A 17,960-nucleotide genomic window follows, 5' to 3' on the forward strand; every position below is an offset into this window, starting at 1 on the left:
GGAAAAAAACCTATTTGATATTTTATCTGTATTTAAATACATTAGTTCTTTAGCATTTTTAGCCATGCATTAAGCCATGTAGGAAGGTCCAGAGAGCCACTTGCAACCCCTGATCTAGATATTGATAAGCTGCTCTGCACAGGGTCTCACTGTTCTTCCACCATTGTTATGCTGATGCTTGATCAGATCAACCGCAGGGATGCAGTGAGGCAAATGCTCTGCAGCAATTGGTGGTAAGGGTTGGGGTAGATGGCAACCGATCTAATCGAGCACCCATACTTTGGAAGATCAGTCAACATCGTCGTCTCTACTATAAACTTTACTGTTGCTGCCTCCTAGTGGATTTATAGACCAAAAACTACTTGATACTTTCCATCACTTTTTAAGTCAGGGTTTCATGCAGTTTTTCTGAAGATTTTAAACCTTTTGTTCTATGTATTTTCCCTGCAGCGTGTAACTGTATCTGTTTGGATTCAATGGTTCCTGGCAGGTAAACCAGGCGCACCTGGACAGACAACCTTGGAATAGATTTTGTAGTCTGCAAGCATCGGCTTCAGGTGCACAAGTTAATAAAACTGTGGTCGCTAACAGACTGCTGTTGACATGGAAGAAGGTGGCCACCGTTCATTCTGATCCTTCAGGGAAAAAGGGAAAACAGGTCAGGACATATTCATATGCAGATGGTCCTGGTGTAACAATAATATGCTTGTATATTGCATGTGTGTGTCAAATGTTTACTTTCTTTGAAAGTGCGTACTATTTCTCTGTTGTATTAATCAAGCTTTTGGGGTCTGTTTTTTTTTTCTTTGAACAAAACTAGAATGATAATCCATCCATTTAGAAACACATCTACAGTGTAATTGATACTACTACCACTAGGCAGAGCCGCAAGGCTGTATTTATCCAGAGCCCTGCATATGGTGAAAAGCTCATGCTTGTTTTGTCTCAGTGATCAAGTGGAAGAAACATTACTAAACTCACATTTAATCTTTATGCTGACTTAGAATCATCAAGACCGAAAAAGAATCTTTAGTATTTCTATCATTAGATATATTTTCTGTTAATTTTCCAGTTCTGAATGCCTAAAAACTATTTTAAAAATGTGTTTCCATAGTTAGTTGAATCATGGGGGTTGTTTTACACTTTGGTGAATTTATAAAGAGCCTTTGAGGTGTAACGGGGATCTGGGAGATGAGAGGCAGCAGAGGTTAGAACGGGGTGAAAGGAAGAACAGACGGCTGCTATGGGAGCTCAACACAGATGGCCAATAGGCAGAAAATGCCATCTATACAAAGAAAATAATAAACAGTTTAGTAAACTAGGCTACACTACACATAGAAAAACTCAAAACATGTATTATGATGGCTTCAGCGAAGATGGTGAAAGACAGAAAGTAAAGAGAAAATCAACTGAGAAACTGAAATTTAGGCGGATTGCAGCTGGTAATGGAATAAGTGTTTGTCAATGTGTTGAGCAAAGAAAGAGAACTGGAAGACAGAAGAGAAAGAAAAAAATGCTTCACCCACCCAAATAAATCACCATTCCTCTCTGATTCATGTAAAAAATGGAAATGAAAAACTTCAACTATTTAAATACAAATGAGAGGAAATGGTGTTATTTCCACAGGAGGGTGGTTTTTGTTGACAAACATGTTATACTGGAGCTTTTGGATTTCGTCCATAATATGTCACATGGTAAAAATTAGTTTTGGAGTTCGTAATGTTATTATCTGAAATTGAAATCAGCCAGAGGGTTGTTGCCAAAAAAAAAAAAAAAGAAAAAACCAAGCGGAAAGGCATGCTTGAGATCCTTTTGGATGAAATAAGGTTATTACAAAGTTGTACATATTTCTAGTGTTTATTGAGCTAAGTTGGACAGAACTGGATTCAGAGGAAAGTTGAAGAGGACAAAAAAGTGGGTTTCACCTTATAAGGTTGAAGCTACTCTTGTTAAAACTAATTCTAGTTTATCAAACTTTCCCTTTAGTGTGCCTGCATTTGAAATGAAGAGTTTACTCTCAGAGAACATGGCACAGACATGAAGAAAGTATCATTCAAATGAACATAAAAACAATCTTCCCTACGGAAGATCCTGAATATCAGGAAACATCTAGGAAGGAAATCCTTCTCACAGGAACTGCTTAACAAAGATAGGAACGGTGGTTGAAAAACAACTCAGCTAGACAATAACTTTTCTTAGGTGAGGAGGATAAACTGTACAGTGAAATTACTTTTTTTCCCTGACTGACTGGAGTATTAATTTGACTTTGTTGGCAATAAGGTTTATGTGGTACTATTATATCTCCAGATCTGAGAAAGCACAAATAGAGAGGTGTTCTCTTGTGGTTTCCGCTGCATCTATACTCATTCTGTCTCAGATATTTATACAAAACACTGCTAGGATTCCACCTGGTGTATATACAACATAAGATACCTGCAACAAAACTCCACACTGACTCTTTTGGGTATTCCAGAAACAGTAAAGGGGCATTTAAGAGCAATTGGATACTGGTTAGAGCAAGAAAACAAGTTGTATCATCAACTTGCAACAGTGTAAAGACAAGACACACATTTTTAAAGAAACCAGCGTATAAGCCAAAACCACTGATCACCTAAATAACACATAAAAGATTAGTCACTCATACTGACCCCAACAATAGGCTCAGTATTTAAGAATTAATCAATTTCTACGCTACTTCACGAGCATTTTATTCCTTTAAGCCTGATCAACCTTTATAATGATTGAAATAAATCTACAGATATATTTTACACAGACTTCTATAATCTTAATCAGCCACTATAAAGAAAATAATAATGATTAAACAGGACTATGGTGTTTATTTTAAACCTTTGCTCACAATTTGATCCCAATGTTCACAAAAAATTTGTACTGTAGTACAAACATTCATGTTTAGAAATATTTAGTTGCTGAAGGTGATCAATGACATCTTTGTGCATGGAATCATTCTTAGCATGATGTGGTTTACTGTGATACAGTAACAGACATTTTTAAAACTATGAATGCATTCTTTGAAGTCCCATGATGTCCCTAACAACTGAAAATATGCCCATCAACCTTATGGGTAATTTACTTTGGATTTTGTCTTTTTAGGCACTTTTTCTGAAAATACTTAAGGGATTAAACACCATCCTGAAGTCTAATCTACTTGCTGCACAATGTCTTAGTCACAATAAGTCACAATAATTCTCAGCTGAACTATCAATATTTGATAGAGTGACGTGATAATATACCATTCTGCTGTAGTCAACTTTTGTTTTTCCCTATTTGTTTACACTGCAGACTTCATATGCATGAGCAGAAGGGAGAGTGCAACTGGAGAAAGAGAAAAAGAAAAAAGAAAGAAAGAAAGAAAACCTTTCCCATATGGGTAGCATTATTCAGATTCCTGTGTTCGATATCTGACTATGCTGGAAGGGGAAAAACAAGTGAGGCAAGGACAGAGTGAGGAAAGACAAAGTGAGGGGAAAGATGAGGAGAGAGAAACCAGAGGAGGGTGCTGTTCTCTTAGAGAAGGGATGTGGCCTTAATAGCACTTTTATCCATGCCAGAATGGGAAGGAACATAATAAGAGAGGAATCTGGTGATCCACACACACAGCACATGCGCTAAACCGACGTGTTAAACATTTATGATCGTTGCTATGAAAACCAAACAGATGTGGAACAAAAAACCTCCAGCTTATGTCACATCTGTAGAGTGATATTTCTACAATGGTGTAAGTTATTTCATCAGCAGTGGAGGACAGCCACAAGGAGACAGGCCGTTTGGCTGGCAAAACTCTTCCATAACTCACATCCCATGCGAATTTGTCTCAGCTTGTGGGAGCATAAGGGAGGGAGTGAGCTAAACAGGGAGGGAAGGACTGAAAGAAAGAATCTAGTGAGATCTTGTCATGTGAGTACTGCTTCATTTTTTTTAACTAGCTGCCCAGTAAGTATATGTTTATAGTTTAGAGATCTTAGCAACATTTTCCAGACTCTCTCAGCTCGCTGTTTCTTCAGCTCTTTTTTATCTTTTCATTATCCCACAGCATACTTTCCCCTGACTTTTTTTTTCAGTGTGACGTGTAAGTGGAGTTCCTGCCCTTGGTTCTTGCAGAATAGTTTAAAGGGGTAGAAGAAGGACTCAAACAGGGGTGGTCATTTACTGTGACCTGTCATGAGTAAGATGGATTGAAGGTGTAAACAAGAGGAGCTGCAAGTTTTTCGCCTAAGTGCGTGTGCTTTGTCCTCACAGGGTAGTTGGACGAAGGGAAAGGCAAGGAGAAAGAGATCAAACAGAGAGACAGTAACTGAGGGGAAACAGGACAAGTTGCCGTGCTGTGTCGCCCGTGGGCAAATCTGGATGAGACGGTGAAGCTGCGAAGTGTGTTTGACAGAGGAGGAGGAGGAGCACCAATTTGAGAGGGAACCACCACTTCAGCATTCTCCCAACAGTAACAGGACAGGATGAAATATCAAGCCAGGGTAAGATCTTACCATGGTGCTCTTTGTTTTCTTTTCATACACAGAGCTGCTCATTAAATTGATTTAATGCATTTCTGCATTCTTTGTACTCTTACAATAAAGCTTGAGATCTAATCACTCTGGGAGACACCATAGAGGGGAAAGCATAACTAAACAATGAGTCACATGGATATTTTTCTTCGCTGTTGATGAGTCAGTTTATATTTTGATTTGTGTGTAAGATGTAATCAAAACTATCCAAAGAAGATGAATTTGGTGTTTTTCCACCAAATCTATTACTAGCACATGAGTGTTACAGAGTCAGCTGTGGTTGCAGACCAGCTCTCTCTGGGATACAGTGGTGGGACATGCCTTATAAGGAAGACAATCTGTATGTAGTCAGCCCGACAGAGCTTAGTCACTGAGCCTCAAGCCAAGTCCCACTGTTAACCTCCTCGCTGGCTATCACTACAGCTGCACCTACAAACCCTCAGATTTCAGCAAAGCTCTCTGCTACTCAGAGTCAAATCCTACATTAAGCACTCAAGCTCTGTCTGTCTGATCAGACTCTCTCTGCTCTAACAAGCAGGCCTTAGGTCAGTTCACTGTCAGCAAAGCTGTGGGGATTACATTGTTTTCTGTTTAAATCTCCATCCCAGGTGTGTAGCTTTTCAGGCTTCTCCACTGCAAAGGCTTTCTAAAAATAAATTTCACTTCTTATAAGATTTGCCATACTTATGCTTGCAAACAAACTTTTTTTTTATCGGCTGAGACTTTGCTAAAAGTTGTTTTGGTCCACAGTTTACAGTGATGCAATTCCTAGAATTTAAGTACAAAGTCAAACTTGTGACTAGTAGGAGAGAGTGTCAAAAGCATTGCTTACTGTACTTTTGAGTCATAAGAGAAAGAAGAGATTGTTGCTCCAATATTATTTGCTGCATAAAATTGTTATACTTTGTGCAAATTGCACAGGTACTGTCAGCACAGCAGCTACTGTAAATCACAGATTGATTTAAAAAGGATTAAAGCTCTACGGAAGATGGAATGAACATTGCAGGCCAGAGCAGCTTAGAGCCCGGTCGTGCTAGCCAAAATCATCCACCATGGAAGAGATATGTGTAAACAGAACACACCAAAGTCTCATAATAGTTTACTTTAGACAAACACTTAGAGCTAAAAGACACTATATATATTAAGTTGCATCCTGTAAAGCAAGTGTAAATATATTTGTGCAATTCAAGCTATTAAACTGTATAAAATATCTGCTGCTTGAGCATCAATGTCTTATAAGATATTAAAAAAATCATCCTATATCTTCAGAAATGTCATGGTTAGCTGCACACCTACACTAGCACCAGTTTGAGAATCATGGCTGGAATCCCAGCTAAGGTATGCAAAAAAAAAAAAGAAAAAAGAAAAAAAGAAAAAGAAAAGAAAAAGAAAGAAAAAAGAAATCCCGTGAACACCTGCCCTTTTTTTGACCTCAGCATTCCTTACATGCATCCTTTGGAAAATCAGACTAACTGTAGTTACTATCTGTGGGAAGCCCACCTGCAAGTGGGAGAACAATACTCTTGAGGTGACGCAGAGAGGAGGGGCTGCAGTGGAAGTGTCCACTGACTTTCCTTTGCTCTTGGCTCTCTTCCACTGTTGTCCTCATGTTTTCCTCTTTTTTTTATTACGGATTTTCCTGCATCCAGTGTTCAGAGATAATGACCTTTTAGCAGCATTAACCAGGCAAATGAGACCCTTGAGAGGCTTTTGCATTCAAGAAAAACAGAAGTCCTGTGGAAGTCTAGCCCCTTTGTTCCACTTTCTGCTTATTTTTTGTGAATGCGAAACAGAAGAGCTTCTCTCATGACTGAGCCTTTGATACTGAACAGAGTGCTCTTAGTTTGTTTGGAGTGTAGTGGATTGATTGCACACCACATTGTTTGTCTGGATCATTTTCACCAGTAAGTATTGACTGCAAACACTTTTATGTGTGCAAGCATGCATGTGGATGTGTGTGTGTGTGTGTGTGTATACTGTCTTGCTAAAGGGCACATCTCAGAATTTCATGATTCTGCTGGGTAAATTTTGCCCTATCTGCACTTTGATGCTTGTCATCGTAACATAGTTGACATGTACACACATTTTGACAGTGGTCCAGGTCAAAACCCGGTCTGATGATGCAGAAGTGTGTGTACTATACATACATTATAATACACTATTTTACCCTTGCAAAATAGAGCAGTCTTTTCTCTGTTTATCATTTGGATTCCTTAAATGTCTTCATTGTGTAATGTTGGCAAAGTGCTGTGGGCCTGTTCTTACTTTATGTTTTTAGAGTCTGTTAGTCCTGAGTCATCTGCCCTGATATTCTGAATGTTTTCCTGATGTTGTCTTTCCAGGAACTGATTATACTTAGTAAAAATTTAATGTGCCAGTAATTCTAATTCAGAGCTCCAGATGCTTGTTTATCACTGAGTAAATGTAGTATACATCAAACAAGAAGGGACCTTTTGCTCCCCCTGCTGGTCAAAAGCTGGTTAATACATCCGTAATGAGAAAATTATTTTTTCCTTCCATTAAAATGTGCAGCAGCTCAGAACTGCTGAACTTAAATTGCAACCTTTATTTTCACTGATACTGTTTCTATCTTCACTCTCTACATAGGAAGTGGACGTTGACGGACGAGTGCGTCTGGTGATGGAGAGTGCCCTGACTGCCCGGGACAGGGTTGGGGTGCAGGACTTTGTCTTGCTGGAAAACTACAACAGTGAAGCAGCCTTCATAGAAAACCTGCGGAGACGCTTTAGAGAAAATCTAATCTATGTAATTAGATAGATGTATTTTTATACTCTCAAAAACATTGTAGTTTCTGTGGGCAAACAGCTTTTCAACATGATGTTTTTCCCCCTAATGCCACAGACGTATATTGGCTCAGTGTTGGTGTCGGTGAACCCTTACAAAGAGCTGGAGATTTACTCCAAGCAGCAGATGGAACGTTACAGAGGAGTCAGCTTCTACGAAATATCACCTCACATGTGAGTCACTCCATGCTCCCCAGAAATATTTCAGTCATGGTTTGGTTTGTGGAACATCCGAAAACAAAACACTTATTCAGATTGCTAATCTTGTCTGTCCATTAGATCATACCACCAATATGTAGAAACACAGAACAGTTTTTCACTTCTCCTCAATCTATCTTTAATAAGTAGAAGGATGTCTAAGGATTTTTCTTAACCATTCAAAATTATTTACTGTAGATGAAAAAGTCACTATAATTAAATTATATGTATATATTTATCAAATTGTACATGACTTTAAAATGTAGACTCAGTCACTCCAGACTTCAGGTCAGCATGCAACTTTTTCTTCCAGAAAATTAGACAAAAAGCTCTACGCACAGACATGGATTTAAATCTGGCTTCAACCACAAAACCCTCATCTTATGACCTGACAGGCTTGACAGTGAGCAAGTCAGAGATGTACTGAAGGACTGACTGAGCCTTTATGTGCTTTATGTGCTGTTCAGAGGATTTTGAAAGTGATTCTGTGTTGACCAGGTAGCTGGGGACAAGACTTGTGACTTCTGCAAATTTCCTTTAACACCATATTATGCAGCCTCAATCCTAACTTGGCACCTTATAAAAAATAAATAAAAATATAAATTTTAAATGGACCAAAACTAACCAAAATTACATACTCATAATTAAATCTGTATCTCTGCAACCACAAGGTCAAAGGCTGACTATTTTTGGAGTCAAAGTAAAGGGAACACTTGTGAGATTTTTTAAGTTGTTTAGATATCAGTATATATGCTATATGGTGATGAATAAATGAAGATGGCACACAAGTGCAATAAAAAAAAAGTTTCAGGGTTGCCAAAAAAAGAGCAATGACTGATGATCGTTAAGATATCTTTGGAATGATGCAGTTATAGCTCAAAACCTCTACAAAATCATAGTATGATATGTGTGCATTATCTGCAAAGACCAGCTCCACTAAAGTGAAGCAGAACTAAATTAGAGAGGTTTTATTACACACAGTTCAAGTGAAATGTGCTGTATTGTATGATGTTTTTGTGTGTCTGCACAGCATTTCAGTGAAGCTTGTTTTGTGTGTTTGTTTCTGTTTTTGTATTTTCTTCCAGCTATGCCTTATCAGACAACACTTATCGAGCAATGCGGACAGAGAGGAAGGACCAGTGTATTCTCATTTCGGGTGAGAGTGGAGCAGGCAAAACAGAGGCCTCCAAAAAGATCCTCCTCTACTATGCTGTCACCTGCCCCACTAATGATCACATGGCTGCCCTTGGTGACCGCCTCCTGCAGTCAAACCCTGTTCTGGAGGTAATCTTTAGCTTTATGAACTGAACAGCCAACATTAACAAGAAATTATCCTATCTTATTGATCTCTTGATCTTTATTTTATTATTAAATAAGTCTTCCTTTTAACTTCATGTAATTCCACTGATTGTTTGGGGGGTAATTTTCCTTGTACAGGCATTTGGTAATGCCAAAACACTGAGGAATGATAACTCCAGTCGCTTTGGAAAGTACATGGATGTCCAGTTTGACTTCAGGGTAAATGTTTCTTGGATTTTTCAGTCTTTTGAAAGCAGAAGCACTTATAATTTTCCTTAACAAAGTTATGCTATAGATATCTTTAACATTTAAACCAGTGAAATAACCAGCATCTAATGACAGCCCCCAACATTTTTTGTTTCTTTTCCAAGGGAGCACCAGTGGGAGGTCACATCCTCAACTACCTGCTGGAGAAATCCCGTGTTGTGCACCAGAACCATGGTGAAAGAAATTTTCACATCTTCTATCAGCTTTTGGATGGAGGGGATGATGAACTGCTTAAAACACTGGACCTTGAAAGAAACCCTCAGAATTATCGCTATCTGGTCAAGGTACTGTGTGTGTGTGTGTGTGTGTGTGTGTGTGTTTGTGTGTGTGTGGCACATTGATCCATTAGTTGTTTTAAATAGGAAGTTAGTGGGATTGTCTTATCAGCTGTGATATCATTTATTATTATTATTATTATTTACCTTTAGGGAAACTGTCCCAGAGTCAGCTCCATAAGTGACAAGAATAATTGGAAAGTTGTGATGAAGGCCTTGCCTGTGATTGGCTTCACCACAGAGGAAGTGCAGGTCAGTAAGAAGTCTTGTTATCTTGTTTTAGTTTTCTGATTTATCATATTTTAAGTGGAGCAAACAATGAATAAGCACTGTTGAGGCACTGAATCCAAACCGAGCAATGATCTGACATTGCAGATTATACTGAAGAACATATTTACAGCCATTGATACGTCTATTTTTTACATTTTTATACACAAATTAAATATCCCATTTCTTGCCATCGTAAAATCACATGAAAGCAAAACATCTGCAAAGTTGTTTTCAGCTGTTTTTTTCTGTCTGACCTCAGAATTTGCTGAATATCATTGCTGGCATTCTCCATCTGGGTAACACTCTCTTTGGGGAAGGGGAGGAAGGAGAAACTTATATCACCACTGAGACTCAGCTATCAAATCTTGCGAAGGTCAGAGCAGTCCCAATGATGCTCAAATATGCAGAAAAACAGCATCGCTGAGAGCAGATGTGTTGTTGTTTTGCAGCTGCTGTGTGTTGATGGCTCAGCCCTCAAGGAGGCACTCACTCACAAGAAACTGACAGCCAAAGGAGAAGAGGTGGTTGTCCATTTGCCTGTTTTCTTTAGATTCTCACCTTTTTGCCTCATGATCTTTAATTTATTTATTTTATTTATTTTTTTTTTGTATTTGTCTTTGTGCATTGCAGATGGTCAGCCCACTAAATTTTGAGCAGGCGGTATCCGCTCGTGATGCTTTAGCCAAGGCTGTGTATGGTCGAACCTTCACCTGGCTGGTGGAGAAGATCAACCAGTCACTGGCTCTGAAGGTGATGTGACAGATTTCAGAGCAGCTCAGAGGAACTTATAATTATTTTTAATGTTATTATAAATATATATAATTATTCTGTGAGGCTGCTGCAGTTACCACTGATGTGTACTTTGTATATGCAGGATGAAATCTACCACAGCAGCAAAGATTCCTCAGTCATAGGGCTTCTAGATATCTATGGTTTTGAGGTCCTACAGCACAATAGGTACGACTTATATTCATTCAACCCTTTCATTAAAATCTATAACTGATCCTTAGTGCAGTCTGTGTAGCAATTTATCTCTCTGTTATTATGTCTTTAATAGTTTAAACATTGCTTCAACGTGTATTTGACCTGATTTCCCTCCAGCTTTGAGCAATTTTGCATCAACTACTGCAACGAAAAGCTCCAGCAGCTGTTTATTGAGCTCACCCTCCGATCTGAGCAGGAGGAGTACGAGACAGAAGGAATTGCTGTGAGTTTGTTTATTAGTTCGGTAGTCAAAACGAATAAGTTTGATGTATTTGCTTATATCTACAGCATATATCCATGTTAACATGTTTGTCCTAAAATGCAGTGGGAGACAGTACAATACTTTGATAACAAGATCATTTGTGACCTGATAGAAGAGAAGTATAAAGGCATCATTTCCATTCTGGTGTGTATGACATCTACTTGGCTCTCTATGCTGCCTGTTCCTCTGTTACTGTGTGCTATGTTGAATACTGTGATTGTGTTTCAGGATGAGGAATGTCTGAGACCTGGAGAGACTTGCGATGCCTCATTTTTGGAGAAGTTGGAGGACACAGTGGGCGGCCATCCCCATTTCATCACGTAAGCAACACATTATTTCAGTGCATTACTTTAAGTCAACATATGTGAGTACATCTGTATATGTGTGTTTCCCTCAGGCACAAGCTGGCAAATGGAAAAACCCGCAGGGTAATGAGCAGGGAGGAGTTTAGGCTGCTGCATTATGCTGGAGAGGTCAACTATAATGTCAATGGTAAGATATAATTTGTGAGACTCAAACAACCAAACTGAAATTTATTAGACGATGACTCAAAATCCGCTGATTCTTCAAACTATCTCACTCAGGTTTCCTTGACAAGAACAATGATTCGTTGAACAGGAATCTGAAGGAGGTGAGGATAATAATAGAACATGATAGGCCCTCAGCACAACCTTTAAAACTGCTGTGTGTCCCACCGTCGCTTGAAGAAAAGGAAGAAGTGGACATGATGTATTGACATGTGGTTTTGTGGTTTGGTTTCTGTTCAGGTCATGTGCCAGTCAGACAACCAGATCCTAAGTCACTGCTTCCGCAGAGAGGAAGTGACTGGCCAGAAACGTCCAGAGATGGTGTGAATAATTCTCTCTCGGCCTCCCTTTCAGTGTTAGGCTGTTTCTGTTGTTTACTAATGTTGATGATGAAGACACTCGTCATCATTTTTTTTCCTCCATCAGTAATTTGATACATTCTATTTCCCAAACTTTCATGTTTTTTTTTGTTTTTGTTCTTTAGGCTGCAACTCAGTTTAAAAACAGTCTGATGAAGCTAAAGGAGATCCTCATGTCTAAAGAGCCATCCTATGTGCGCTGTATCAAACCTAATGATGCCAAGCAACCAGGTACTCTTACATCTTGTTGTATGAATTCAGATACTAAAGCAGCTTCGGAGATAATTAGTCTCAGATGAAAGAAGGAATTATAATCAGCTCTTACATCAAGATGCAAGAAACAAACAAGATAAAAAGAGGTTATCCCTATTTTACCAGCTTATGTGGTAAATTATAATCTGAATCCTATCAATAATGCAACATGGTTTCTACATTCTGAGCACTATTTTCTTTTTTCCATAGAAATTTCTTTTTCATTAATCTGTGACTGATTCCTTCTCAAGTGCCAGAGCTGATGCTAGTAATTCTCAGCGGTTGTACATGCCTGGGTTTGTTTTAATTTAAGATAAAAAATAGCGTCATTTATCCCAAAGCAATGTTGTCGATACTGTCATTTGGTATGTGTTCCATGAAATGAAAAACTCGGTCTGCAGGACGCTTCGATGAAGTTCTGGTCAGACACCAGGTGAAGTACTTGGGTCTAATGGAGAACTTGAGGGTCAGGAGAGCTGGCTTTGCCTATCGCCGTCGCTTTGAAGCCTTCTTGCAGAGGTGATTGGACTGACCTCCTTCCTGACTACTTAAAGCTGCTGTTCATTTTTTTAACCTTTGTCCTTATAATGATATACTGTATAAATGCCTTTAGGTATAAGCCCCTGTGTCCTGAGACATGGCCCAACTGGCACGGAAGACTCATAGATGGAGTTTCTACACTGGTCAACCACCTCGGCTATAAAGCAGAAGAGTACAAACTGGGCAGGTAAATGGAGACCAATGAAGTTATGGATTTGGGGTCCGCTACACTACAAATGACTAAAAAATCTATATTTAAATGAAAATGGTACCAGATTGGTAATAGGATTTCATTCCCAGGGAGACTCTGTCAGGAGAAAAAATGGAGAGGAGCCCATCACTATGAGACAGATTTTGAGAGCAAGTAGTAATAAAAACAACATTTCTCTAAATAAAGTTGAAGATAATTATCTACATACTGATATCAAAAGATTAAAAGAATCTGAAAATATCTTTGGAGGGGACAAGGCCAAAATTTTAATAGTTGTCCTCTTTATCCCGATAGGCAGCACTGCATTACAAACTGATTCTGTAATTAAAATCACAGCATGAGCACAGGAAGACTTTTAAACTGCTGTACATAAACAAATGCAGATAAAAACATTATGTAAACAAGAGCAAGAGATGTTCCCACTTTCCTCAGACTCAAGCTCATTTTATATAAACAAAGGACGATGGAAGACGAGGTCTCTCTACTTCAGGTTTCAGAATGTTGGGATATTTCTTACTCTCATAGAGTTCAGACCTGGATTTGTGAATTCAGATACATTATGTTCACTGACAACATTTTAAAGTTGTTCATGTGCTCATGTAGTGATTTCCACTACAGAACTTTCACGTAGTGCACTAGTGCACCTGGCATGGTTAACCTGTAGACTTTAAATCATCATAAGCTGCCATCTAGACAACACCTTTCAGAGAAGGCCTCACTTATGGCAACAAGACAAACCTAGACCACATTCTGCATACTTTACAAGAGTATGACTTCATTAGGTGCTAAACTTACTTGCCTATAGTCTAGACCTGTCTCCTACTGAGAAAACTGAATGGAATATGCAAGAGGAAGAGGCCCCAAATTGCTGAGCAGCTGAACTCTGTCAAACAGGAATGGAAACTGCTCTCCTCAGTTACCCAGAGAGATTGAAAATAGTAAACATGCCTCTAGGTGGTGCATTCTTTCCCATAAAACAAAATCAGCTTTTGTTGATCACATATTCTTGTCTTTTTTCTGTAGATCAAAGATCTTCATCCGTTTCCCGAAAACTCTCTTCACCACTGAGGACGCACTAGAGGCAAAAAAGCCAGAGATAGGTATGTTACCAGTGATCAGAATTATAAACATAAAATAACATGTAAGACATTAACCAGGTAAATATGACCTTTGTGAGGTATTTTTAGGGTGTTAGAGAAGTGATGATTGTTCTTTTATAACTTGTAGTAAAACATCTTCTCATTGCTGTAATCCCCCTCTCACGCTATTATGACAAACATATATATATAGTCATAGTTCATTTAGGTACAAACACACCACATGACCCTTATAATCAGAAACATAGCCAACCAGTGTGATGGACACTAAGCTGAATTGTCAGTAAGTTCTTGTGACAGCGACTAACACATCAGGATTTATTGAATACCTGGATGAAAAAACTTAAGTTCATGTTTACCCTCTCTTCTTTGTTGTGGTCCAGCTGTGATCCTCCAGACATCATGGAGAGGCTACAGAGAGAGATCTAAGTATCAACGCATCAGACATGCAGGTGTCCTACCTCTGTCATACACAATAGTACCAAAGTGACTTTAAATATTGACTATGAGTTACATGTACATGTGTATAAAAATTGCTTTGTTTTGTGGGTTTTGGTGGAATATATCAGTTCTTCAGCATTTCTTTAAGGACTAATTCATGTTATATTTCTGTACACTTCCCTTAACAAACTTTGGGTGTTCTTTTTGACTGAGCGAGTGTAAAAGTTGCATTGGTGTTGATAAATGCAAACATGTATATGTGCAGTGATAGTGATCCAGTCGGCATGGCGAGGGATGAAAGCACGGCGGAGAGCTAAAAAGCGTCGCCAGGCGGCTGAGCTGATTCGCAGGTTATTGACTGATGCTTTGTCATGTTTGTTTCTCCACTGCATTGTCCATTATTGGTTACTTTCTGTCTTGTTTCTGTCTTTCTCTCATTTAGATTCATAAAAGGCTTCATCTACCGTCATGAGGAATACTGCTCTGACAATGAGTATTTCCTGGATCATGTTCGTTACTCCTTCCTCAAAAATCTGAGCAAAAACCTGCCAAAGAGTGTTTTGGACAAAAGCTGGCCGACTCCTCCTCCCTCTCTTGTTGAGGTACAAATAAGGTTCAGGATCTTTCTCCTGATGGAAAACATTGCACACAAGTAAAGTAGTATTCATAAGGCTAACTAGTGGAAATTTTACACTCGCTACAGGCCTCTGATCACCTGCAGAGGCTGCACATGCGGAACATGGTCATCAAGTACTGCCGGAGGGTCCAGCCTGAATGGAAGAAGCAGGTAACAATAACAGCAGAGGGCATGGTCATTCTTGCTTTTCAGCAACAAATATGGTAGATTTAATAACCCAGCCTTCATTTTTCTTTATTTTTGTCTTTATTTTAGATGATGCAGAAGGTCGTAGCCAGTGAGATCTTCAAAGATCAGAAAGACAGCTACCCTCAGAGTGTTGGGAGGCTGTTTTTGGACTCCAGGCTTGGTACATATTTTACATTCACAGGTTAACTTGATGCCTTTTTAACACCACTAACATTTACAGACATTTTTAATTTCCTAATACAGAACGTGAGCAAATCAGTCTCAAAGTCCTCCAGACTCTTGGCAACGACAAAGTGCAGGTGGGATAAGTTGGGATTGTTTAGACACAATGATGGTGAAAATAAATGTCTGGCAGTAAATGGTCTCCTTGTTCTTCTCAGTATGGTGTCTTAGTGACTAAGTATGACAGGAGGGGTTTCAAGCCTCGCCCCCGCCAGCTGCTCCTCACAAACACCTTTGCTGTGTTGGTGGACAGGACCAAGATCAAACAGAGGATTGACTATGCTGCTCTGAGAGGTAAAAACCTGATCTGGGGGTCACTTTCAGAAATGTATCATGTAGCACTTTACAAAAGTCTTAAACTGACCCATTTTTTTTGTTTATACACTGCCACTTCTTTGGATGTTAATCTGTTCTGTTTTCTGTCAAGATCATCCACACTGCTGCAAAAATGTTAAGGTCCAGACTCTTGAGAGGATTCATCAGTCCATTAAGAGTTGTTGCTGCTGATTTTCAGTCCAGTTCTTGTATTATTTGGCATACCTTAGCCTTTGCTTGATGTTTACCTTCCTTAACAATGGCTTCTTGATACACCATACATAGCATTTCTGATGGTAATTTGGCCAACAGTGGAAGGATCAACAGAAGGACCAGGTGTGCCTCTCAGGTCCCGTGTTAGGTCTTTGCTAGGCTTTTCCCTCTTTCTTAAGGACATCATGTTCAGATACTGTTCATCTGCTTCTGCCACCTTTCCTTTTGTTCTCCAGTAGTTTATTTAATGTTATAATGACATGCAGCATATCATGAAAGGATATGCAGTTTTCTACTAATTGTTCTTTTTTCTTGTTGGAGCAAAAATACGATTTTGTGCTTGTCAAACTGTGTTACCTTTGGCATTTTAAAAAAATAGATAAAACTTTAAAAAGAGAACAAATTATGTGTCTTGTACTGTAAGTGCCTGAAGATACTATTTTAGAATAAGTTACGTGCTAATTTCTGTGTACACAGCACTGGTTCAACCCTACAGCTGGATGCCTTTTTGTGCTTGAATGATTCATAGGTTAGATTTAAATGGCTTAACAAACAAAAAAGAAAAAGCTAATGTAAAAAGAAAAACCTCCAGAAAGCTGGAGAACTAGTCCTCAAGACCACTTTAAAAAGTAAAAAAAAAATTAATAAAAATTGATTCTCACAGACACTAAAAAGAAAATAGGTGATAGTTTTAAAAGTTCACACCATTCAGGCTGGGTTTTCATCTTCATTTCTGTTATAGTTTGAGTTTATTTACCTTGACCATAGTCTGTTATAACACCATGAATCAGCGAGCTCTTTCCATGTCACCTGAAATATCCATGGCAACCAAATGTTGAATGTGTACCAAGTTGTGTCATTTGACAAAGAAAACATAAAAAAAGACTATCAAAACACAGTAAGTGAATATTACAGTGTTATAGCCATGGAAACAGTAATTAACTGAGAGGCAAAACATTCTCAACTACTTTGCTGTAAATGTGTTCTGTGGTTAAATAAGCTCCATCCAGGCTTTTCTTTTAAACCAGGCATCTCTGTGAGCGCTCTCAGTGATGGGATGTGTGTTCTGCACATGCCCTGTGAGGATAACAAACAGAAGGTACAGCAGGACACAACTGTCATTGTTGTTTACAAGTGCAAAAGAGTGCAACTCTAAATCCAGCTATGTCTCCCTCAGGCTGATGCTGTGCTGCAGTGCAGCCATGTGATCGAGCTGGTGACTAAATTAGCCATGATGGCCAGCAAAACCAGCTATGTCAATATCAGCCCGGGCAGGTGAGGCTCTATCTGCCTGGTGCTTTGTAGTGGTGGAGTTTGCCAGCTCAACTCATCATCTTATCCTGTCCTTATTGTGTTCCCAATGCAGCATTCGGTTTGCTGTGGCTCGAGGCAAGGAAGGAATAATTGATTTCATCAGGGGTCCAGAGCTGAAGGTGGCCAAAGGCAAACGAGGACATCTGCTAGTGGTGAGTCAGCGACTGTTGTGAATTGTGTGGGGAGCCTGCGGGGCGGGGAGGGATGTTTACATATCGAAAACATTTTGTCCATCTGACTGTGTTCATATTGATTTCACTCTTCAGACTGCCCCTCGGATCAACGCCACATGAAGAAACAGAAAAAAGCTACCAGATAAACAATGATCCTTTAGCTGCATGGAGCACTGCCATTCAGAAGTTTTCTGCTGTTTGTTTGTTAGCTTGCAGCTGATAGGATGACACCACAGAATGCAAAAACACACTCAGCAAAAGTAAGATTTCATAATGATTTATATTCAAATGTTTTGCAGTAACTATTGATAACTAAGGATTTTTGCTCAAAGATTAGAAAGTCATAACATGAACTCATCACATCTCCAAATGCTTCATCATTTTATTGTAAATCATACACAACTGTATTTATCCATCACATACAAAATGTCTGTAAAACACTATCTCTCTATTGCTAGAGATCACAAATAAAACACTTAAAAATAAATAGCATGTTAATAAATATGTTAAATAAATAGCAAATATATATTTGGAAAGCCCAAAAGATTGAGGTTGTGGTGGAAAAAAACAGGATGTTCAAGCTGCTCTGAGCTG

The 17,960-nt window shown here is 38.9% G+C and overlaps 2 protein-coding genes across 5 annotated transcripts in view; one reads left to right on the forward strand and one right to left on the reverse strand.

Moving 5' to 3' along the window:
- The first annotated feature begins 3,651 nt into the window (after positions 1 to 3,651).
- Positions 3,652 to 17,853, forward strand: myo1ca (myosin Ic, paralog a). 4 transcript variants are annotated; one of them, XM_042008432.1, is made up of 34 exons: positions 3,652 to 3,915; positions 4,080 to 4,156; positions 4,258 to 4,487; positions 7,125 to 7,283; positions 7,380 to 7,495; positions 8,605 to 8,803; positions 8,957 to 9,037; positions 9,190 to 9,369; positions 9,514 to 9,612; positions 9,890 to 10,003; positions 10,080 to 10,151; positions 10,261 to 10,380; positions 10,505 to 10,587; positions 10,732 to 10,837; positions 10,940 to 11,020; positions 11,105 to 11,196; positions 11,274 to 11,368; positions 11,461 to 11,507; positions 11,644 to 11,724; positions 11,888 to 11,993; positions 12,416 to 12,533; positions 12,628 to 12,741; positions 13,789 to 13,865; positions 14,246 to 14,314; positions 14,569 to 14,653; positions 14,746 to 14,905; positions 15,007 to 15,090; positions 15,196 to 15,289; positions 15,373 to 15,428; positions 15,510 to 15,645; positions 16,908 to 16,978; positions 17,057 to 17,154; positions 17,246 to 17,345; positions 17,460 to 17,853. In XM_042008432.1, exons 3-34 carry the CDS (start codon positions 4,470 to 4,472, stop codon positions 17,484 to 17,486), a joined length of 3,138 nt encoding a protein of 1,045 aa, XP_041864366.1. In that variant the 5' UTR covers positions 3,652 to 3,915; positions 4,080 to 4,156; positions 4,258 to 4,469; the 3' UTR covers positions 17,487 to 17,853. The 4 variants fall into 4 exon arrangements, with proteins under 4 accessions (XP_041864366.1, XP_041864368.1, XP_041864367.1 ...); XM_042008434.1 differs by lacking the exon at positions 4,080 to 4,156; XM_042008433.1 differs by lacking the exon at positions 3,652 to 3,915 and having other exon boundaries at positions 3,933 to 4,087.
- A 91-nt stretch (positions 17,854 to 17,944) lies between these two features.
- LOC121654343 overlaps positions 17,945 to 17,960 on the reverse strand; it is a 2,555-nt gene continuing 2,539 nt past the window's right edge. The window contains exon 5 of the mRNA XM_042008436.1: positions 17,945 to 17,960. This exon is cut by the window's right edge and continues 371 nt beyond it. The gene's annotated coding sequence lies outside the window, so the exon portion shown is untranslated.

Source organism: Melanotaenia boesemani, chromosome 15 (genome assembly GCF_017639745.1).
Source record: "Melanotaenia boesemani isolate fMelBoe1 chromosome 15, fMelBoe1.pri, whole genome shotgun sequence".
Lineage (NCBI taxonomy): Eukaryota > Metazoa > Chordata > Actinopteri > Atheriniformes > Melanotaeniidae > Melanotaenia > Melanotaenia boesemani.

Coding starts and splice junctions, on each gene's coding strand:
- myo1ca (XM_042008432.1), top strand. Junction 9,038..9,189: donor ATGTCCAGTTTGACTTCAGG/GTAAATGTTTCT, acceptor TTCTTTTCCAAG/GGAGCACCAGTGGGAGGTCA. Junction 16,979..17,056: donor GTGAGGATAACAAACAGAAG/GTACAGCAGGAC, acceptor TGTCTCCCTCAG/GCTGATGCTGTGCTGCAGTG.